The following is a 24,994-nucleotide window of genomic DNA, read 5'->3' on the forward strand; positions in this document are numbered from 1 at the left end:
TTCCTTTCCTCACTGGCTGTGATAGTTTATGTTGTCTCTTTACATGTTGATCATTCTCTCTTCCCCTCTCTCTGGAAAAAGGATGAAATCTGCAGGTCTCATCTGGGTAGTGAAAGGGTTAAATCTGGCTCAAGCCACAGCAGGTGTTCATGGTGCCAGGTTTCAGCTCAGTGGCGCTTAGAGCCGGGGATGACCCCGGGAAAAGCTTCAGCCACCCCGGAGGTTTCCTGGGAGGCTGCAGCAGAGCCCGGCCTAGCCTGGGCCCGAGGAAATCCCCACAGGCTCCATCTCCTGCCCGGGAACCGCAGCAGGCCCAGCCCAGCCCCGGCCCAGGCCGCACGGTGTGGGCAGGGGACGGGAGCCAGCTGGGGCTCTGTTACCTTTTAAAACTGGAAACCAGAGAAAGAGAGAGAGAGAGAGAAATTCCTGGGTTTAGGTTTTAAAGGGTGGTGTTCACAGGTTGATTTCACCTTTCAATGGTCAAAACTACTGTCAGTTCTCAGAAATGGCTAGTTATTGGCCAGGAGAAAAAACTCCCATCAGCCTCCAGCAGCCTTGACTTCCTTAGAAGTTTCGTACCTTTTTCTTAAATGCCAATCTATCACAATATCCACTCCTTCAACCTATGAACACTTACTTTAAAAATTATCAGAGTTATATTCAACATACAACTTTACCTAAAACAATAAAACTACTAAACTGACAGAAAGGAAGAAACAAAAAATTCAGTACCCTCCACCCCTAGATTTTTACCATTACTGCTATATAAACTTAGGACTTAATCATGCTTTTCTCTTATTTCTCTTAATTAATCCTTATCTCACAGCTTCAGTTCAAACACTAGGCAGAAAACACTATTCTGTCTTTCCCAGCCAATGCACTAAATAATGTCATGGTTTTAAAGCATTAGCTAAAAAAATCACTAGAAAACTTACTGATTTCTTGCTGTGAGATATGGATTAGGAGAACAGCAAAACAGGCTTAAAACTTAAAAGGTTTAAAGAAAGTTTATTAACAAAACTACAAGAATAAAAAACCAATATTTAAGGATCCACAATGGAGTTTATGGCTCCCAGTAGATATAATATGCAAAGGCTTTGTCATCTTATTATCACTAGAAATATTTTCTTAGAGTGTGACCTGGATGTTCCTTGTGCAGGCCAAACCTGTGACTTTTTCACCAGTTTACTGTGGTCTCAGGGCTGAAAAACTCTTACCCATCCCATTTCCTCTGCTTGTGTTTTGACTGAATTGCCCTAGTTTTTTAACATTTTCTCATAAGCCATTTTTTCCTCCACCTGTGGTCATTCTCATTGCTTTCCTTGAATTCTTCCTAATTGATCCAAATCTTCCTTGCAGTGCAGAACTAAAAGTGGACTGAGTGAAACTGAAGCATTGTAGACTGAAACTATTGTTCCACCTGATTGCTGGTTATTCCGCCTGAGACTACAGAAACTGAGTGAGCTTTTCCAGAATTGAATACAATCTTTTTCAGACCATTTCTCCAATTTCTTACATTCACCTATAAAAGTCATTTTATCTGTAAAAAAAAAAAAATCAAAGGTTTCACTTAACCCTGCTTTATCAGACAACTTACGAGGCAAGTTTTCTGAGCCAACATCCACATATTTTATGAAAACACCAACCAGAGCAAAGCCAGGACAATCCCAAACCATAATCAAATCCCAGTTTGACAGGGAACCTCTGACAATTACTTTCTGGGTAGGATTACACAAGTTTTCTGCCTGCGTTGCGGTGGTTTCACATGGAGTATTCTCCTTGGTTTGTATATGAAAATGTTATTAAATGCAATATCTGACTATAATTAGTGTCTGCACCTGGCAAATTTGTTCAAACTCGCACCAGTGGTTCTGGCACAGTTTTGGGTTGTTTGCTGAGTACACTGCTCAGAAGTTCCCCTGTCTCAGTGTGCAGCCCCATGTTGTCACTGACCTGTAAGAGCAGAGGTCTGTCCCCAGTTGTTGACTCTGTGTCAGCTCATAAACTTGCCTCAGAGTCCTATTGTCACAGTGACACTACTAAAGGAGTAACAGTTACTGAGAACCTCCAGCTTCTTGCAATATTCAAAATAAAGTGCACATTCAACATCAAACTGTAGCACGAGATGTCTGATAAGCACTACTAATTAAGTGCATTCACACTAACTTATCAAAATGAACTTTGTTTTGTTTAAAGCTGCCTTACTCACCTTTCCAAGAGTCTGGGTGAAATTTTTACCCTTTAATATTTAAATGTATTATAGGAAAACTCACTTGATGCCTGTGTTAGAGACTGGAAGAAGCAGCAGCTTACTGAGCATCTCCACAAAAGCAATTGTGAACTGTAGATTAAATTAATTCAAAATTGTGTTCTGTGTATGAGTCTTTTGGTGAACCTAAAATGAAATGTGACAAAAGGTCAGGAATTTCCTAATTTGTGAAAAAATGAGTTGAGGTAGAAGAAAAAATTGATTAATGTAAGTGCCAAAAATAATGTCTGCTGCTACAATTATAACAGAAATAAGTAGTTAAATCTCCTAAATGCTATTTTCCCTTCATTAAATTTGGTCTAAATCAAAATGTGTTGCTCAAGAGCTGAGGGAAAAAAATGTTTTAGTAAATAATTTTTTACGTGTCTTTATCACACTCAAAAATCTAGAGACACAGATTTTCATTAAGTAGAGAGAGCAAGTGGAACAAAAATACTTTATAAATAAAGAAATAGGATCAAATTTTAGATCCTTTCTATCTGCCCTTTGAGATGTACAGTTTCTGTGAATGACAGTGACCATGACAGAGTTGATCTGGATTAACAAACCTCTTGAAAGGAAAAAAGTCTTAAAAAACACCACCTTTCAAAACAAGCAAAAAAAAAAGTGACCAATCAGTTTTGAATGGATCCTAATAATATGTATTACATAAACAATGTTCAGTGTGAGCATGAATTTGGAGAAAAAAGAATTTAAATAGGATACATATCTATTGTGTAAGCAGTTTAATGGGTCTTACTTTAAGCCTTGTTGATCTGGCTTGGGCAAAATACACCATCAGACTACATCAGCAGGTACAGAAGTGGAGCAAGCTAATCCTGGAAAGGAAACCTTTATACTAAGAACTGTTGTGAATTTTACAGGAATTTACTCTGTCGACTGCTTAAGTGCTAAACAATTTTTTTCTTTGGAAATTTTCCTGTGGAAAAAGATGGTTGCAATTAGGATACAAGTTTACATCATTTTAATGACAATGTTTACAGGTAAATATTTTCTTTTTGTGAATTTGAATGTGCACTTAGACTGTATTGAATGTGTAGCACCTATCCAGATTGCTTGTTTCTAATTTCTTGATATTTATTTAGTGTCAGGGGACTGGAAAGGTAAAAAGCTGTAAGCGCATTTCTAACCTAAGATGTTTATCAAAAGTGTCATTTAGATAATACTTTTATAATTGTTTAGTCAAAATGAAAATCAGTGGTGTTCAGTAGAATTATGATTGAATAATTGCTTTTGTCATCCTGCTTCTGCAGGAAACCTTTGCTGCTAAATTTGAAAGAGAGTTTAATTAAGGGTAAACAGAAAATAGCCACCATATAGTAATAAGGTATAAATGAAAAAAGGAGACAGATGAGTGGTGCTATCAAACTAACTCAAAGGAACTGTTTAATCTCTGTTTGGAAAAAAAAGCTTCACAGGTGGGAAAAGTAATCATCTTTAAAAATATTCACATTCACATGAAATTTTATGTCAGTGTGTAATATATTTAGAAGAGAAAATGCTGTGTAATTCTACTTTCCTTTTTCCCTTAAAAACACAAGTATGCTTAGCTGAGATAATGCATGTAACTAATGGAAAAAAATAGTTGCCTTTGCACTTGTTTAGGTATGTCTTACATCTTTTAAGAATATTGTTTTTACATGCTAACATCTCCAACCTGAGCTATTTGAACTGCTTATACAGTTCTATAAATATTGACTAATCCTTTTATCTAGAGTGCTTTTATCTTGACTGACAGTGGTCTTTGCTTGCCTGGCAATCAGCAGATTACAAGCAGTATCAACACCACTTGCAAGAACAGCTGATTTATTTATTCTTGATATGAAAAAAGTGACTTATTATTTATCTTTTGGTGTGACTTATATTTGTGTTTGTGCTAATCTTCCCTCCTGGCTCTCCTGTACTCACCACTCTCTCAGATGGGTCCAGTTACAACTGTGATTGAATAAAATGGGCAGGCAAGGAATTAGCCTGAGTAACTACACTTATCTACTTCTATTTGAAGCAATTCGTTGTGGCTGAATGCTGCTCTATAATTTTCCATGAGGAATGGCTGTGCTTTGTTAAAACACATAAAAAGAAGAAAAGACATGAAGACTGATGTGAATTTGCACATAAAGCTAGGTGTGGTACCTGGTACACCCAGATGCCACTCCATGAGCCTCAGAACATCTCATTACCTGATTTACAGGCAGCAGTTTTGCTGTGGGGATGGATGAAATCTATTTAATTTGTGCTGGTGAAGTTAGTTTGAAAACTAACTTCTAAGTGTTTCTCATTTTTCTCTAAAGACAACTATGAAAGGAAGTAGAAATGTTAACAGTTGCACTTAGCATGAGTTATCAGAATAGTATTTGGATATTTTGACTGCTTCCAAGGGAGATGAGAAACAGATTTGCCCTGACCCACTGCATGCATATCAGTCACTTGATTGCTCAAGGGAGAAGTTATTGTAATTACCACTTTATAGATGAACAACAGTGCAGAGGGATAAACAGATTAGTTTTACAAGAGGAACAGATTTGTTTTTCTTTGTGAAGTGTGATCCAGCAGACCCACTTAGACCACATCTATCCAATTACAGTGGAGTTGAGATGAGGAGTTCTCCTTTTACCAGACATATGAGAAGCCAAGCATTATATGAAAGAAGAGGAAATATGAGACTATATTGATAATCTCCTGTAGAAGTGCTCTCATCACCAAACAACCTCTGAAATGTTTGAGAGAATATTCCTTTCATCTTTTCTTGCTTTATATTTTGTATTGAGGAGAGGTAAAAAAGTTCTCCTGTAGTACATACATTTTGCAGGCATGTTCACCCACTTGTCAGTCTGACCCACCATGTCAGGTATCACTTGCAAGTGTTGTGGCTCTCACTTGAAGAGTGTTGCTCCATGATGTTTCATATGGGACCAGGAATAATAGTCTGTAGTTCTTACACTCTTTGAATGAACACAAAAAAAAGGAATGACCAGCAGATCATACTCCAGCTTGTTCCTGTACTATATTATGGATAGGAATTAAGCAACAACTCTTGGGGTTTTTGTATGTGATAAACAATTCAGTTCCTTACAAAGCATTCTAAATTCCTACCACAGGATATGTGAGAAAAAATTTCTTGATCCCATCTGATGACGTTTGTCTTAATTTCATCACATTATCCATATCAAAACTGTCCATTTGTTTGGCTCTTTTCTCCAAAATGTGGTTGTCACTTAGGTGTTTACATAATACCTTGCACAAGGAAACCACAACAATTGAATGGCCTTTCTATATTTAAAGTATTTTTTTTTTGCTTGTTCATCACCTATTTATTAAGGCATTCCCCTTTAATAAAAGATAATTTAATAAAATACATTATTAAAAGTGTTCTTTTGGGCTCCAGTTATTCAAACCAGAATGCCTAATTCTTTGTTTATTCTTCAGGTACTCACTGTGATGAAGATGTCAACGAATGTTACACAAACCCTTGCCAAAATGGTGGGATCTGTGAGAACTTTCCTGGAAATTACACTTGCCATTGCCCACCTGCAGACAAAGAAGGGATTTTTTATGGTGGCTGGAACTGTACAGAAGTTCTGCATGGCTGTATTGATCATCAATGCCAAAACAATGGAATATGTATCCCACATTTAAAAAATGGCCAACACGGATTCAGCTGCATATGTTCACCGGGGTATACTGGAATACACTGTGAAACTGTAACCACATTTTCTTTTCAAGGAAACAGTTTCCTTTTGTTGAAGAATCCCCAGACCCATAAAAAGGATTTTTTCTATAATATAAACCTGAGGTTTCAAACTGTGCAACCCACAGCTTTTCTGTTTCAACGAGGGGAGAAAAACACCTTTGCAAAGTTGGAAGTACTGAATGGCTACTTACAGTTATCCGTGCAAGTCAATAATCAGCCACATGCTCTTTTGCATATTCCACATAATGTCAGTGATGGAGAATGGCATTCAGTGGAGGTAACCTTGGCAAGAGCTGTTATTCTTAATTTGCTTGACAGCTCTTGTGTCGAATCCTGTCTCAATAAAACATCTGCTAAGATAGATAACGAGCTGGTGATGTTTGCATTTCAGAGCACATTTTTGGGCGGCTTACCAGTGGGGAACAGCAACTCTCTACAGAACACCTTTAATACACATTCTGCACCTTCATTTGTAGGCTGTCTTCAGGATATTGAGATAGACTTGAATGTTATTACTCCAGAGAATGTATCATCTGGGTCATCTTTAAATGTCAGGACAGGATGTGCTAAAAAGGACTGGTGTGTTCCCCACCCGTGCCAGAACAGGGGACGCTGCATCAACCTGTGGCTGAGCTACCACTGTGACTGCTACCGGCCCTACACAGGGCCAGACTGTGCAACAGGTAAGGGAATGCTGCTGTCACTTGTGGTTTATGTGCCTGCTGAAAACATGACCATAAACAATCCTGTTTACCTGGCTGTGAAACAATGTGACCCTTAGGATCTCTGGAGCTTAATGTCAAGTGGTAAGCCAGTACAAGAGGTTAGTAGTGGCACATCTTTCTTATTTTCTAGTTAGTTTCCCAGGAAGGCTTCTTTTCAGCCTGACAAAAATAAGTTGTGCTAAACTAGTGGATTCCACTCCTCTTGTTTTAAAAATCTCAGTGCTTTTAGCACTTTGAAACTTTGAAAAACTGTAGGTTATCCATGCTGAGTAAAAATTTAGAAAGCAAGCAAGTCATTTGGAGTTTAGGACTTATTTTCAAAGCATTCTTTGAAAATTTTATCCTCAAGCATTCTAGGCTTTTTTAAAGAGATTCAAGCAAAAGTACTGCAAGTTAAAAAAAGATAGATTTCAGTTTTAAAAAGAATGAAAGAGATCATACTCTTAGCTTAATCTGATTAGCCCAAGCAGCGGGCAGGGCTTCAGCAGCTGGAAATAGGGTCCATTCATCCCTCAACTGGTCCCAAGGCAGGGCTGGACAATCCCCAGTGCAGGCTGCTGCTCCCAAAGAGCTGCATGGGGACCAGAGGGAAATGTGTCCCTTTCAGGGCGAGCAGAAGAGCTCATCTCAGCAAGCAGCTTCCATGGCAGTGCTGAGCAGGAACACAAAAGCTGCAGATGCCTGCAGCACTTTCCCTGCTACAAGTGATCTTTGCAGTACAGGCTGGGGCAAAGTGGGGCAACAGGAGGTCCCTGTCCAGCACCCTGCTGCATCTGCTAGGTGAAGCCCCCTAGAGCTGTAAATACAGCAGCCCTCAGGAATGCTTTAGGGTGAGCTCTGCAATCCTTCCCCAGGCAAAGTTTTAGGGATTTCAAAGAAGCAGTTTTGTTTAAGAAAAATTGCACAGGACTAAGTCTTCATGCTATGCCCTTGCCTCTCCCTCATTCACATGTGGTCAGCAGAGCAATGTTTAGGGAGCAAGAAATACATACATACATACATACATAAATATATTTATGTAGATATATTTGCCAGGTGGACTGGAAAAAATTAAACAGAACAACAGAGCCATGGTCACATTGGAATTGACAGATCCTAAACTGGTGTAAACTGGCATGGCTGTACTGCTGCCAGTGAAGCTGCATTGATTCACATCAGCTGAAAAACTGGCCTCAGGGATTATTGAATGTATTGCTGCAGAAAGCTGGGCCTTCAAATACATTTCAAATGTTTGAATACAAATTCATTTTGTATGCTCTACCTAATACTTATCAATACCTTTCAATAGTTTTTCCTTTTGGTTTGGTTGCAAAATGACAAAGTCTGAGAAGTAATTGTAACAGACTTCTTTGAAGTGTAGCTGTAATTTATCCAAAGATTTGGAAGACAACTTTTGAACATAGGACAACATCTGGGAAATATGTTTGCCTCCTTACATGAGGCAAAATTAAAACCATTCAGGGCCAGGAGCAGCTTTTACTGGCATTAGAACTGTTGAGAATGATTAGAAGGCATGCTTTTTTTTTTCCTGCTGACCACAATATTCCTTGCTAACCATGGCACCATGCCATTTTGGTACATAGGTTCTAGACATGTCACATGTAAAAGACTGTGCCAGGTTTCTAAAGAGGCAGAGTGGAGGAGACTTGTGGTAAGGGATAACGTAAGAAATGCTGGTGTCTTTCTGAAGAAAAGTTGCTGCCAAGTATTTAATTGACAAGAGGCAATACTTTCTCTACATATACAAAATAACAAACAGATGTTGCCTCATTTTGATCAACATCCAGATGTGATCCAAGAGGTTAATATTGACTAAGGTGATGCTAGTCATCTCATCAAACAGATCAGGCTGATGATATATGTGTGTATTTATAAGTAGAGAGAAATGTGACAAGGCAATTGTAAACATGAAATGCCTTTCTGGAGATCAAGGCTTCTTTCTAATACTGCAGTTGTGGAATCCTCAGTTCAGCAGAATTTTTCTTTTTACTCTCATGAAAAAAGTGTCTCAGTCTCCATTACCACCTTAAGAGAAGATATAATTTAAAACTCTTGAATGCAGAAACAATTGTTGAAATTGGTGTTTTGAGGCATTAAGTCTGCTTAACAAGTAGATGTAGACATATAGGAAATCTTATTCATGGAAATAAACTATTTCAAATTAAATTAAGAAATTGTCTGTTTAGGAACAAGTATGGGATTTATTCCTGTTGCTAAATAATACGACCATACCACATAGCAGTGACTATGGTTATTAAGGGTCTCTGGGGGCTTCATGGTCAGTCCCTTATTTTCATCGATTTTAAATGCAGTCATAAAAAAAGGTAGTTCTGCAGGCAGGAAGTTGGCCTATGACATCCTGCTCCAGGAGTTTTACTGCATAACAGATGATTCAGTCTTTAGCTATGTGAGCATTTAAAAAAAACTTGGTTTATTCTTTCTAGGAATTTGATATACGAAAAATAGCTCCTGAAACTGTTTAGGCAGGAAGTCTGTAATATTGAGGACAAGATCACAAAACTTATAGTGTAAAAATAGAAACATTTTGTTGTTCTTTAAAGAGATGATTCATCAGAATAAGTTTTGGCTACATATTTTGTATCCTTTAAAGACTGAAAATCATTACCAAAAATAATGGATAAAGGACAGACAGATGGTTTTGGTTTAATCATTTTAATTGATAAGCACAAGGAAAAAAAACTTACTTGATCCTGGATCATGTTTCTCCCAGAGCACTGTGGGCATTCAGGGACTGAGTAGGGTTCATGACTGGATACAAGTTGATGTAGGTGAGCATATGTTGAGCCCCAGCAAGGAAAAGTCTGTCAGAGAACTGGGGAGTCCATGCAGCACCACACACGTCACCTATTCACACAAGAGGGCTTTGCCCAGCAGCTTTCTGCAATTGGAATCTGTGCAAAAAATACTACAAAATCCCAGAACTGCATTAGCTTCCATGGTCATCAGAGGATCAAAGCAGGTAGATTCTTTCCAAAATGATCTTTCTGTGCAGGAAACTGTAGAAATCTGTCCTTGTTTAACTACCTGGAAACACAGCATTACATAGAGGATAAAAGAGGGTATAAAGAGGAAAAATGTGCCCAATTATATAACATCTGGTCCTGCACTGGGTCATAATGCTACAACCATGAAAGCCAACAGGAATTTTGAAACAGAAGCTATTTACAGTTGGATCAAGTCTCTATTCATCCATAAAAAAAAGCACATCTTACTACCATACAGAAACATCACCAGAAGTAGTTATTTAATCATTGCATTGGATCCCTTGTCATTTAGCCCTAACTATCTTATTTTTCTCCCTTCTCTCTCTCTCTCTCTCTCTCTCTCTCTCTCTCTCTTTTTTTTTTTCTTTTCTTCATTTCCCATATCTCTAACCTCAAGAGTACATTCCAGGCCGGTTTGGATTCGAGGACTCCTCAGGCTATGCTGCTTTTCCTGTTGATTCCATTCAGAATGAGAACTTCATCATATCAATGTTTGTCCGAACACGCAAATCTTCTGGCTTGTTACTGGCTCTGAGAAACAGTACTTACCTCTACATGAGAGTCTATTTGGAAGGTGGAAAACTCACCATGCTAGCTCTAAATTCCATGAAGTTATTAGGGAAACACTCCGTGAATGATGGAAACTTTTACTTAATAACATTAAAAATAGAACCAAATAAGATGGAGTTGTTCCAGTCCTCTCACTACCTAGGCTTTATTTCTACTCCAGCACTAACCATCCAAAGTAAGGATATTCTTTACATTGGAGGCCTACCAGATAACACAGAAACTGATAGAAATGGCAAGTATTTCAAAGGCTGTATCCAAGACGTAAGAGTGAATAACCAGCCGCTGGAATTCTTCCCCATCACCAATCCACTGAGTTCTACCAACCGAACTCTGATCAATGTCACCCAAGGCTGCACTGGTGACAACCTCTGCAAGGTAAGAATGGCATTTTTCAGAGCATTTTCACATGCTTATAATGGGGAATTTAGTTTATGTTTTTAGTATGTTCCCACTCATTATTTGATTATAATGACGTTATATTAACATGAAAAAAATGCTAGAAAGAGCAGGTTTTGTTAAGCTATGTTATATATAATTAATATCTGAAGCAAAATGTATTTGCATAGGGGAGAATGAAACTATTTTGAGATTGAAATTCTGTTTTTCACTAATTATGAAACGTGCTGTACTGTCATAACACTGGTCTTTATCATTTTCCACCTGAAATAAAAGGAAAATTTCTTTTTGCCAAACAGTCCCCCATGCCTAGAGTTGAGTGCCCAACAGTTGATTCATACTGAGGTTCTCTCTTCTCTCTCCCCATAGTCCAACCCTTGTCACAACGGTGGTGTGTGCTATTCAATCTGGGATGACTTCACTTGCACGTGCCCCCCTAACACAGAGGGGAAGGCATGTGAGGAAGTTAAGTGGTGTGAGCTTGGGCCCTGTCCTCATGAAGCACAATGCCAGCTGGTGCACCAAGGATTTGAATGTAGGTACATTTCAGCTGTTCCAATCATCTTTGGAGATCAGCAACAATAGACATTTTCAGCAGCATTTGCTTGAAATTAAGTTTTTGTTGCCCTAAAAGTTCATTCAAATGTTATTTCTGTATTAAAGTAATAGTTATGTCAGTTTTAAGTAAAGTTAATGGGAAGAGTCTGCCTTACCAAACCCAGGTGTTCTCCCCCAGACCCCCTGACTCAGACACTGATGTTTACAGAAACTTTGATTTTGACTTACTTGGACCAGCTAGTCAAGGTTGTTCAATAGATCAGTACATTGCCCCCACACTGCCACTGCAAAGAGATAAGAGTTAATTCAGTGTTGGATTAACCTTAGAATATTCTCCATCCTCCTGAAAAGACAAGCTACATAACTTACATTGCATCACTTGATTTTCTTAAATCTTGAACATCTTTGGAGAAAGTCACCTCAATACCTACAGTACAGTTGTTCAAGCAGCACCTTCATAAGAAGCACCTGCATGCCAAGCAGTCCATTGGAACACTGATGACCATTAGTTGTCTTAGAATCATTAGCCACCCTACACATCTCTTTCCTTCTCCACTTCCCTTCTCCTTCCAGCCCTGGAGTGGAATTGAAATGAGCAAGTAAGGATTTTTAAGAAATATTTTTCGTTTTGCTACCAAAGAAAGCCCTAACAAAAAGCTGTGAGAGAAGGTAAATACCCACTCAGTCTGATGGAAGCTGTCAGAATGGCTGACTCTTAGGAATTGGAAGGCTGTTCAGCAAAAGATCTCTATCACAGACAGACAATATGATGCTATTTTTATGCAGATTGTTAGGATCGGCATTGCAGGATGGCTTAAAATTGTAACTGAAATTAAAATAATTGCTCCTTCTCTCACAGAAGATATCATCAATATACATTCTCTCATAAAATTTACTTTGCTTATTAAGGTAGAACAGAAACACCCAGAGACAGTAAAGTGAAAAGTACCTGAACTGTCTTCCTCTGATAAACTCAAGTTCACTTTCAATGACTCAAGGTCATCCCCTTTAAATTTCTGTGCTGGTTTATGTGGCAACAGTAGGGAGTTTCCCTAATAGATATTCAAAAATTCCTGCACTATAGAACTGCATCTTTAACTAGTTGTATTCTTAGCTACAGGATAAACTTCCTCTTGTTCAACACAGGATAACAAAATAGAAGATATCCTGGGCAGTGAGTTCTCTGCCTTGAGTCTTCTGTGAAAAAAATTCAGGTTTGTGAGATATTTGAAAAGAACAGGAATAATCTTGGAAAATTCTGACTTTCCTTTTAGTATTAGTAAGATTCATTACTTAATTTAGTATGATTTCCTCTCAGGAAACTTTTTCTATGAGAAAGACAGCACATTTGATGCACCAGGAAATGCAGTTGCACCTCTGCTGCCTTGGCATCAGGATTTGAAGTCAAGAAATTCATACTGGGACTCCCAGGGTTCTTTTCCTCTTACTAAGATTTACTAAGCCCAGAGATAGTTCAGAAACCCATCTTATATCAGATCTTTCAAAGCTATTTTTTTCTGAAGCACATCAGAGGACATTCCTTCCTGTCCCTCCTCCCTGTCTGTAATCCTCAGAAGCCTCAGAACATTTAAATTTACAGCCCAGTGAGTAAATGTATTTTAGTAGAAACCATGCTAACAAAATGTGTCAAATACCTTTGTAAAGCTGTCCATGAAGCTGACAGAACGTTGCCCATCAATTTTCACTCACAGCAGTGTGAGCTGAGTACTGCTGCCCTCCAAGTTCCACCAGCACAGGGCTGTGGCAGTGCCTGCCCACCAAGAGAAGCTGGCTTTGAACATGACAGGCACAACTCCTTACAGGGATTTCCAAGGGGCTTTCCATCAACTGACTTCCATTAAATTCATCCTCTTGTATCAGTGAGATGAAATTGGGATCCAATCATATACTTCATAAAACACCTTAAGACACACCTAAGAAAACAGGAATTGGGAAGAAGTGTTCACCTCATCCAGATCTGTCACAGGGAGTAGCTAGCTGCCTGTATTTAGGAAACAATCATAAAGTAACAAATGTATGTCTTTTACTGAAATAGATAACAGTAATGTAGAATTGTATATGAGAGTGCTAACCTGAGATGATGAAAAGAGTACACTTTGGATGTCATTATAGCTGATGCTGGCACTGCCCTGTAATTTCCACAGCCATGAGGGGCAGACCAGGATAACTGAAACATTGGTGGAATTTGACTGTCTTTCAGCAAACCAAAAGCATTTATATGGCATGTGCACTGGGGAGACATTGTTCCACGTATATTGGTGTAAAACTGGTTCAGTTTCTCAATTGCTGTCTTTGCACAGGTCTTGCTAACGCAGTGTTCAGTGGCCGGAGCAGTGCGATATTTTACAGAAGCAATGGGAAAATCAGCAGAGACCTCACTAATATCGTCTTTGGCTTTCGAACCAGGGACACTGATGTGATCCTGCTGTATGCAGAGAGGGAGCCTGAGTTTGTCATCATCAGTATACACAACTCCAAACTCCTGTTTCAATTACAAAGTGGCAACAGCTTCTACAGGCTGACCCTTGTGAGTTCAGTGCCTGTGAGTGATGGCAAATGGCACCAAGTGATGGTCTCTATGGTGGAGCCCCTGTCCCAGTCCTCCAGATGGCACTTGGATATAGACAAGAAAGACATGGCAACCAGCACAGCTGCTGCAGGAAGCCTCAACTTTTTAAGAGAAGAGACAGACATCTATGTGGCTGACAAGGCTTTCGACAGCCTGGATGGCCTGCGAGGGTGCATGAGCACCATAGAAATCAGTGGCATTTATCTCTCATACTTCGAAAATGCTGACATACCTACTAAAAAACCTCAAGAGGAACAATTTCTCAAAATATCTGCAAACCCTGCTCATACTGGCTGTTTGCAGGTAGATTTCTGCAGCTCTGATCCCTGTATGCATGGGGGCATATGTGAAGACTTGTACACTTCCTACCACTGTGTTTGTCCCAATGGATGGACTGGCACCTACTGTGAAGTCAACATCGATGAGTGCTCTTCAAACCCCTGCATCTATGGGAACTGCACAGACGGGACTGCCTCCTATGAGTGCAGCTGTGAGCCTGGTTACACCGGGGAGAACTGTGAGGAGGATATAGATGACTGCCGTGGCCACCAGTGCATGAATGGGGCCACTTGTGTGGATGGGATTAATGGATACTCCTGCCTGTGTGCTGCTAACTTCACGGGGAGGTTTTGCAGGTACTGTAAATAAGGCTGATTTGCATGATTTTGTCAAGTCTCTTCTGAAGGGCTTTTTATACCACTGATGTTTTTGTTTTAAACACAGATGTTTTGCATCTGTCTCTATATTAATCATGGCTGCAGAGTGGATGTATGAAGAGTACAGAAAGTTGTACAGATCAATTAGATGTGGACTGAGACAGTGGAGAGCTGCCAGCTCAGGTAGAGACTGATGAGGCAAGGATTGAACAAGCTCTGCTGCTCTGCTCTGCTGCCAACATTGGTCCTGTGAGCTCTCTGATGACAAGATTATAAGTCTTCTAGAGCCTGAAAATACATGTGCTACATCTTCTTCTCAGAAAAAAAACAACAACTTAAGGTTTTTAAATCTCTAAAACAATATTTTATTAGAGTAATATAGCTCTAGAGTTATAAATACAGGAATTCAGAGTTGGTAGGAGAAAATAACAATTGGAAAAGAAGTTGTTTTTCTTTCCATTCACAACAATTTTTTTGGGTTGGTCTTTTCCTCCCAGCTTACTCTCAGTCCTCATGGCTGCAAACATCGCACAGCCCACTTTTGCCATTGCTTCTGACACTGCTCACATGCTGTTTCCTATTCTTCACATAGTCTTCTCTAGAAAGGCAGCAGGCTTTTCCCTTTAATAGCCCTTTTCTGCACACCCATAAAATTCTTGCCTCTAAGCATGTGCAATTCCTCTCCAAGAAGGCAAAATCCTTCTCCTTCCTTCAGAGGACTCCAACAAAACCAGTATGTTGCAGCCCAAAGGATGCAGACAGACAATAATCTTCATGCTACCCAACTACAGTCTGTTAGGATATAATTACTAAAATTGACATGTTTTGTTGACTTTTTATGAGTAGTGAGGACTTCCTCAGATTTGAAGATGCCTTATTGTTGCCCAATATTTTTTATTTTGTTTGTTAAGTCTGTCTCTTTTGAACTCTTATACTAGGCTGTCCACATATCACACAGAACCACATTAATAATAAAAGTACGTGATGTCCATTTTATTTTTTTTTTTTTCTAATGAGAAATGAATCATTAATTTTCCAGTAAATATTTGGAAAAGAAAAATATATATTTAGCAAATTTAAAAAAGTTAGGCAAAACATGTTCTGGGAGTCTTAAATCTGAGTTTCAGCGGTCATTCCTTTGAGCAATACTCTGCTCCCCTGCTCCAGCTGTGAGAGCACATGACATCCAGAAACAAGGACAGTGCCAATAACTGCTGCTGCCTTCTTGTTTGCCCAGATATCGAAGATTACCTTACACAGTTTGTGGGAATGAAGAGAGGAACCTCACGTGTTTCAACTACGGCAACTGCACTGATCTTGGCAGTGAGCTGACCTGCATGTGCCTGCCGGGGTTTGTGGGAGAACGGTGAGAGGCTTTGTCCTGCACATCTTTGGGAGCACCTCTTCCAAAAGCTGTTCCAAAAGAGTCCAGAGGGTAACAGCCAGCTCTCTGGCAGAAATACAGACAAAGGAGCTGTTTAAGTGCAGCAGTTCCTTGCTAGAGTGACTCTGAGGGTCTCAAGTATTGTGGTTTTAGAAAAAAGTCAGAAATTAATGCAGCAATGCAGTTTAGTCCAATGCAGCACCAGTAATCCAGCCCAAGATATTATTTCTTAAACAGCGCTGTACACGTGCTTCTCTGTGCCTTTTTTTGGCTTCTGTGCAGAATTTTCATGACAAGTTAAAATGTTGCCTTTCCATAGGTGGCGACACAAACACGCGTATCCTGCTCATATACATAAACCAGCTATATGCTCTGGCACATGAATATGCAAAGCTATTTAATTTTCACATGTCTGTACTGTGAATATACAATCTATTCCATCACAGGAATGGTAAGAGGTGGCTTACCTGGTGGCTTGGTATACCAGGCTTTCTTACTGAATGCTGAAGTGTGAAAACAGAATGATTACTTTTAGAAGAGATTAAAGAATATTTAGCACATGTTATTGTTTAGCCTGGAACAGAGGGACCTTCTTCACAGTGAAATCTGTATCTTGTAGCACAATTCACACTTAATGCTGGCCTTTAAAGAGCTCTGGAGCAGGGAGGGCCAAGAGCCTCAGGGCATCAGGTGCTGCAGAAACCTAAGAAGGCATTGTCTCAGTCATAGCCTGAACAGGTAAGGGCATTTTGGATAGAGAGACAAGAAAAACTGTACATACTCCTGGTGAAACTAGCATTATGTCAGGGTATAATATCCAAAAGTTCAACAGGACTAAGCTGTAACAGAGAAGTTTCCATCAAAAGGTTTTCATTCTCTCAAAAAACTTACGAGGCCACTGATTTTGTGGAAGGAGTAGAGTAGGCTATAAAAGACATGAAATGAAGATTTCCACCCACTCAATGCACAGTGTAGTTGGCAGACACACTTGAATTCCACTGTTAACAGCCAGGTTGCCTGTGCACCACCTCACAACATTCAACAAGGGGGAAAGGATACAATAAAATTTTAAGAAGTTAAAGCGTATTCATAGCCACTTCTGCACTTGGGATTTTGGGGTGTCAGGAAAGCACATTTTCCTTCTCCCTTCCCCTGCCAGCCTACTTGCTAACTGCAGCTTTGGGAATGAGTCTTCCTTCCTTCCTTCCATCCATCCTGCTGGTTGGCAATCTCTCTTTTACAGTTCCCAAGGTTCTCACATTGAGCAGCAGCCCTGTGCCCAGGGAGCTGCACCGTGACTGGCTGTGGCAGCCAGGCACTCCTCTCCAGGCTCTGAAATGGACCATTTGGCCTCTGTTCCAGGCTGCCAAACTATAAACCAGCAGCACCTCCAAGCTCGGAGGTCTCACTAGATCAAATGAGAACATTTCATCCCTTCTTTTATTTTTCTTTTTTTCTTTTTTCAGAACAAATTCAAATATATCTGTTAATAAGAAAATTAAAACCAAACCCTTTTTTATATTTATGAATTAGACTAATGAAGCAGGCATCTTTCTTTAAGACAATAATTCAGCCCTCAGAAAGCACAGTATAGAGAAATTCTATGCCAATCAATTCACTTGGGATCACATAAATAAAAAGCCCCATGATCTCAATAGCAAGTGGAAAGGGAAATGTGTAAAGAATAATCTCCATAAAAGAAGATAGAGCTCTCTCTCAAAAACAAATTTGTCAATCAGGTTTTTAAGTGTTCCTAAAACTCGGATTCAGATACCTGATTCCCTGGAAGATTTGAGAGGTTGTTGGCTTTTATTTAAATTTGCATAGGTAATTTCATAGCTATATAATTCTTATACATTGGATAATTTATACATTGGATAAATAACTTAGATCTTTGAAATATATGTATATAATTTAAGGAAGCCATTGAAAGAAGTTTAGATTAATAGAGTAAAAGTGTTTAATATAAAAAATTCTCTTCTCTGATATAAGATTAAAATCTTATTGCTTGGTTATGAATATGATTGAAAAAAGCAATTCCTTGTAACTGAGAGAGAATTTCTCACATTCTTGTCCAAGTATAAACCTGCATTTTTACCTGGAAAAATAGGATTAACTGTTAGCATTAATTTTAAAAAGGGAGCAGGGAATTAAAAGGGAACATTGTCAGAGCAGAAAATCACCAAATCAGCAGTTTTCAGAAAATCTTACACATCCCTCATCATCCTTCCATTGGCTGCCTTGAGAAATTATAACTCAAATTTCCTGTATCACCAGAATTAGCTCAAAAACGTTTAATGATATATATTAAGTCTTATGAACTCTTAAGTTAGAAGACTTCTTTAGTCTCTCCTGCACCATTTTTACCTTTTTTGGGGCCCATTTTAGAGAGACTGGATAGGAATTGTGCTGGGATAATTTGGGATATTTGGGATTTCTTCCCAAATAGAGGGAAGAAATAAAAAGGTTAACCACCCCCCCACCCCCCACCCCCCCAAAGAAAGGAACACTCAGCTGGGAAAAACACACATTTGTCTGACTTATATCCAGATTACTGAGAAGGAAATTGTGTCCTTAGCTTGCTGGAACAATGAAAAGGACAAGCAAGCTGTCAGCAGGACTTGCACCAGAGCTGGCTCTGAAATCTTGCATTACATTTTGCTAGGCACCATTAACCGTCTTCCTCTCCCTGACCCCACAAAGTTTCTGAATTAAAAATGTGCCTATTTGATGCATTTGATGCCTGGTTTCAGAGGCTGACTGTTTGCAGTCTTTCCTCCAGGTGTGAGAAGGACATTGATGAGTGCAGCTCTGACCCATGTCTGAACGGGGGCCTCTGCCAGAACCTCCTCAACAAGTTCCACTGCCTGTGTGATGTGAACTTTGCTGGAGACCGCTGTGAGATTGATGTAAGCGACCTCTCCTTTTTTGTCTCTTTGCTCTTGTGGCAGAATCTCTTTCAGCTTCTTTCCTATCTCATTCTACGAATGGATGATGAGCCAGCAGTCGAGTGGGGTGATCAGGAAGACTATTGAGCAGTCTTAAAACTTTTGTGTTTTACTGCAGCAGAAGATGCCTTGACTAACCAGCTTAGCAAAGCAGTACGAATATCAGAGTTTTAATTTTTTTTTTTTATATTTCTTTGAATGTTTTTTCTATGAATCACTTCAGATCTGGTTTAGTTAAACAATTCAGGTTTAGAACAAATGCTAACATATTAAAGAGTACACCCCACCTTCACCAGAGCATTTCACCACATGGACACTGCCAGTGGGTGACAGTGGGACAACTAACAGGCAACACAACTGTAGCATTTACTGAAGGTGGCATTCAGACCCTACTGCAGAGAGGTAAAGATTCACTGCCTTCAGTAACTCTAATCTTAAATTAAATCTTACAGGTGGTCACTCTCTTTACATCACACACTATGTTTATTGCTGTTCCTTTGACAGTTAGACCTCATACCTGTGAAATCATGCAGGATATTTTTGGATAATTAGGTAATGGTTTGGATTAGCAATTGAAAACATGCTGAGGAGGCTCTTACACACATTTGAATTAGTGTCAATCCTGCACTGATATCATTAATCCCAATCCTCTGCTCCAGTAGCCTCTACACCTCCAAAGTACTATATTGAGATAAAAAAAATCTTAATCTTTACCAACATTTCCCATTTAAAGAAAGGCCCAGTAAGTATCTCGTAGTTGAAAATCATAGATTTGTTGTTTGTTTAAAGATTTCTATAACTTAAAGTAAATCTCTTTTATTTTTTAGTAGATCGGTGTCATCAGATAAAAAAAGATGGGATTTTTCCTTCTTAAGAAGCAAGCAAGGTAATTGGGTTAGCTGTCCATAGATTCTTAAAAGAATGACAAAAAGAGACCTGAAAATTTTGAGCACCAGGAGATTTAGGAAAAATATTATAGTAAAATATCTTTGTAGTTGCCTTTGAGAGTGCAGACACAACTGAAATACATTGTTAAATACTAAAAATTTGTAAAAAATGAGAAGTTTTGGGGTTTTTTTAATCATTCTTTAAGTCAAAAACCCCATTTATGAATGGCGAAATAATTTATTTGGACATTCATTATTATATTTGCAAAGATTCTCTATCCCTTTTCGTCATTTGAATAATATCCTTGAGAAAGGATTTGAAACAGTAAGTGTATATAGGGTGATGTTTTGTTATTCAGCTATATGGCAGGTAGCAGTAGGGAAGACTGACACCAGACTGTGAGGTTTTGTGACTCCAGAGGGAACAATTTATCTTTTGGAGAAGTCCTTCAAATCATTGATATCAGTTTCCCCCACTTCAAACCTGACCCTGTTCCTTCATCAGTCCTCCCTAACTCGCTGCAGGTTGGACCTGGTGCATTCAGGGAAAGCAAATTCCCCCTTTAAATCTCCAGTGACATTAGGACACCCTGAAATGTGTCTAAGGAAATGCTAAGGTTTCTGTTCTGCCACAGCAGGATATGGATCAGACAGTGGATCAGGACTATTAAGACTTATTTTCCACCTTTCATAAGTGCCCCCAAGTCTGTGGAGCACAAATGCAGCAATATTCCTGCTGTTAAAAACTCCTGTTTTATGGGAGAGGAAAAAATCTAAAGAAACTTGTGCACATTTGGGGAAAAAAATTATGATTCATCCCTTTCACATATTCCTGTTCTTAGCATCAGACTTAGTATGAAAATTAAGCTCAGTGTATTTACCTATGAGAATTGTACACAAGGATAATTTCTTTGCTGGCTTTATTATACCTAAAAAGTGATTAGGGAACTTTTTTCTGTTAAACTCTTATTAAAAATAATTATAAATAATTTATATATAGATATATATAAATTTAGCAAACAAAAAACCCTTTCTTCTTCATAAGCAATCAATAAACACTAGATAAGAATGCACTGGAGATGAAGTTAATGTATCCGTGTCAGAAACAAAGCTGTATATACTATCAGATATAGGTTTAATTATCTTACTGGCAATCATGTAGTACCAGGATTTACAGAACACAGGCAAAGAGAAAAAACCAAAACCAGACTGCATTTTGGATTTTTTAATTCCAATGAAAATACAGTTTTAGAAAATTGCTTTCATGTGGGGAAATTTAAAATAATATCCTATGTTAGGAGCTTCATTCCAAACCATAGCTTTCATTTAATTGTAGATAAAAATACTACTCAGTTCAGTATTATTGAAAAACTAAAAATTAATCACAAATAGCTTGAAATGAAAGCTATCCTATTTCAGAATGCCAACTAAAGACAAAGAAGAAATTTTAAAAATTCAAATGAAAAAAAGCCGTGCTGCTCCTAACTAAAGCTGTTCAATTTTTATTTTCTCTTAAATAACTATAATTAAGAAAATAATGAAGTTTGGTTTGGTTTTATTTTCTCCCTAGTTTAAGTTCAGTTTCCACATAACTAGATTGAACCATTATGTACTTTATAGAATATGCACTACAGGACATACTACATTAAGCAAAAATATCATTACAGTCTTAATGTTGAAGAAAGGTAGAAAGCAATAAATGTAGTAACAGTATGTCTGACATTAGACCTAAATCAAAAATGTGAAAACAAAATGAATCCATTTATACAGAGATTATAATACTCTTTATATTGAATAAAAGACACTTGCTATGAGTGTTTATGCAATATTAAACACAGGTTTTAAATGAATTTACAGCAATATGCAAGTTATTATTCTACTATTAGCAGGGCATCAGTTCACTCTTACTGAAAAAACGCCCCTTAATTGAATTCTTTCCTTCCTCTAATGCCTTGTCATCATGAAACATTCCCTGGCCTCAGAAATGCTGCTCTCTTCCTCTTTGTACCTCTGTATCCTCAACTGCATTGTGCACCTGTACATAAATTTCCTACCTTTATACACAAAATAAACCTTCTGCCTTTGTCTCTATGTCTGCTTCTCATTTCCTGCTAATGGCTCTGTTCATTTGCTTTCAGTGTGCTATGTTTTCTGAACACTTTCTGAACACAGGAACACCACACACCAACGAAGGTTGCTTCATCCTGGGGTTTTCCAGTAGTTCTGGAAGGGCAGGGTCAGGCAGGTGCTTCCCACTGAAGCTCTTCAGCAATCCAACTGTCCCAGCTGTAGTCTTGCAGACATGATATTTCTAGTTTTAAAAGTAAAAACAATAAGTAAACAAATGCCAGATTAATTTAAATAATGTTCTGTATTTTTTTAAGAGATGCAGGTGTTAGACAAATAAAAGGAAACAGGTATAGAAGCAAGTATGAAAAAACAGCTGGATGAATAATGACACTGGGTAGTAATCTTTTCATAAAAACATCCAATTGCTAAGATTTTTTAGAATTCAAGAGGCTGAAAAGGCTGTTATTCATGTTTAATATTAAGATACAATAGCAAGATCTTCATACATCTCCAGTGTTGCAATTGTACTTCAAATATTTTGATAGTTGATTTTTTTTTATTATTAAGAACACAAACTCCCTGCCAAGTTCATGCTTTTGTGGAAAATCAGCATTTATAAGAAAAATAAAATCAAAACACACTCCTACTAATTTGGGCATTGAGAAGGGGTTGGGAAATCATCACCTCAATATACTCAGAATTAAAGGAGGGATACAATATATGCAAATGAAAGAAAGCCAAAAAGCAAGGCTTTTGGAGGTATGGCTTGTGATGCTGCATGTTGGTAATACCTATGATGCTGAGACTCAAACTCTTTTTCAGATGTCAGTGACTGTCATTCAGAAAGCTGGGTAATGAGAAGTAACAGTGTTTGGGCTTTAGGCAGAATTAAGATTTCTGAAAAGAGAGAGAAGACAGCAGTGATGGATACACTGGAAGGGAGAGCAAAGGGATTTGCATCAGCTGTGGGATGAATGAAAACATACTCTTCCCTGTGTTTGGAAAATGCACAAGGGATATTTCACTGAGTAAGTGTCTACAGGGAATGACAGATTTCCTGACCACTGTTCTTACTTCTGGCCCTTATAAAAAACAGGCTCTGACTAAGGCCTCTTTGCAGAAGTACCTTATGACAATTTTAACTACAAAGAGCCCATGTGTTTGTGAATTTGAAAATATCCTTCTGTATGCTTATTTAGATTCTCTTCCTACCAGATTACTGAGGAAACTATATCCAATAGTCATTTACTCACTGCACATGACTACAGTATATTGGTGAACTCCAAAATAGGAGAAAATCTGCTTCAAACTAACAGTGATGAAATAAGATTTCATTCTTTCTTTGCAAATATTTTTTCTATCCTGACAGCCAAAAGTTCAGCCAAGAGTTTATTTTACTTGTCACTATTAACTTTCAGCACTTGAACTTACATATTTATATCTTGAGTTAGTGATTCTCCCTAAAAACAATGAAACTATTGTTTGCAATAAATTATTCAAAATTTCTACTTCAAAACCCACAAGGCCTGGGTTCTAAGAACTATAACCCTAAAAAGGCAATGAAATAAAAGCTGCAACAAATCTTCTTCCCGTGTTACTGAGATTACTATTAGTTGAAATGGATCACCAGGGAGTAAAGACAAAAGCTGGGGTTGGGTTGTTTTACTTCATGTTTCAGGAGTGTCCTGAGCCCCATTAGACTGGCAGCACATCCTGCCAGGGCTGTGTCCTGCTGCTGCTGGCAAAAGGCACTGCCTAGCAAACAGCTCCAGCTGAGCTTTGAAACTGTTCCTTGAACAGCAGCACCTTTGGGACAGCAGACCCTCACAAAAGACACCCCCTCTCCTATTGTACATGTGACTTGAAAGTACATGTGACAACGAGACTTGAAAGAAGAGGTGGATTTCATGTCCCAGAATTAAAGCACTCCTTAGTTCACAGAGCTGCTGCTGTATGCTGCACCACTGCTGCTTCTGTGTTCTCTTCCAGCTGGTACCATTCCATTCTCCTGGGCACAAGGACAAGCATCATGCACTGGAGGTTATGATTCACACTTAATGTCATTAAAAATACACTGATAAGCATGTTGGGTATGTTCAATATTGAATCTAAATTCAATATAACTCTCTCAGGCTTCCATAGCACAGACATAGGGAATTTTGATTGAATCTGCTCTACAGTGATTAGCTAATGTATTCATTAACTGGAAGGGTTAGTAATATGAATGTAGCAAATGATACTTAATTACAATAATTAATGCCTGGTGATTCATGAATAATGCATTCCATAGCTATTTACATATTCATACTTATGAGGCTATTAATGGATAATTATCATTTGACTAAAAGACATGGACATCAGGAATGTAACAACTAGACTGTTTTCCCTCAATCTCACTGTGGCTTTACCTGCATGCCTTGCTCTTGGACACTTCTACCTTGCACCTTGTGCACAGAAATATCAACAGTATTTTGTTTTTCAGGCCTATAGAGTGATCTAATGGCAATTACAGCCCATGCAGGTTAGGTTTCCACTCTGCACCAGTTCTAAGCCAGTAGTCTCATCAACTTGTCTTGAGACTGCAAAACTTTGAAAGCACTTTGTTCTCTTTGCCATCAGTATAGATTTGTTCTTGTCTTGAATTTATGCTCTTTCCTACTGCAGATGGTTAGGACACTTTCATACTTCAGAAATTTTTTAATTTGTGAGATTAGGGTAGAAATATTGGAAAAAATAGGAAGATTGGACAATTAGGGTAGCTATACTGGAAGCACCTTCAAACCGAAAAATTCTGTCCTTAGATATCTGGTATTTCTGCTCCTATACACATATTTCAACCTCCATATAAGCAGATACATTGCTAGCCCTCCCAAGAGAAGACATTGAGAGCAATAGTGGAACAAAAAACACCCCACAAAATAACAAAAAAAATAATTAAAGTTCTTATTAAAATATATTTTAAGGCAATATGGTAATTTTTATTCTTAGCCTAAGACTGAATGCCCAAAGTTGACAACACTAAAACAGTGATTTTCAGCTGCCAGCCTCAGGAGTGTGGTAAAATGAACAAGTAAAGCTGGGTAAGTCAACAGAAAAGTCCTGACAGCCTGAGTTTCAGACAGGCCACTCACCTGCTGCTTGTCCACAGCATGAGCTGAGGAGCTGTGGGTGCCCAAGGTCAATGAAAAGCTTATTCCAGCTGTCACAACCTGCAGGGCAGGAGCAGAGGGTCTCCCCCAGCATGG

At 38.5% G+C, this 24,994-nt stretch overlaps 1 protein-coding gene across 1 annotated transcript in view; it reads left to right on the forward strand.

Annotated features, from left to right (window-relative positions):
• The window catches only part of CRB1 (crumbs cell polarity complex component 1), a 76,400-nt gene that overhangs the window by 28,463 nt on the left and 22,943 nt on the right, over positions 1–24,994 (forward strand). The window contains 6 exon segments of the mRNA XM_033516284.1: positions 5,696–6,643; positions 10,088–10,700; positions 10,977–11,191; positions 13,536–14,439; positions 15,698–15,826; positions 18,627–18,753. Coding sequence (XP_033372175.1) covers positions 5,696–6,643; positions 10,088–10,700; positions 10,977–11,191; positions 13,536–14,439; positions 15,698–15,826; positions 18,627–18,753 — 2,936 coding nt within the window.

Source organism: Parus major, chromosome 8, assembly GCF_001522545.3.
Source record: "Parus major isolate Abel chromosome 8, Parus_major1.1, whole genome shotgun sequence".
Taxonomy (NCBI): Eukaryota; Metazoa; Chordata; class Aves; order Passeriformes; family Paridae; genus Parus; species Parus major.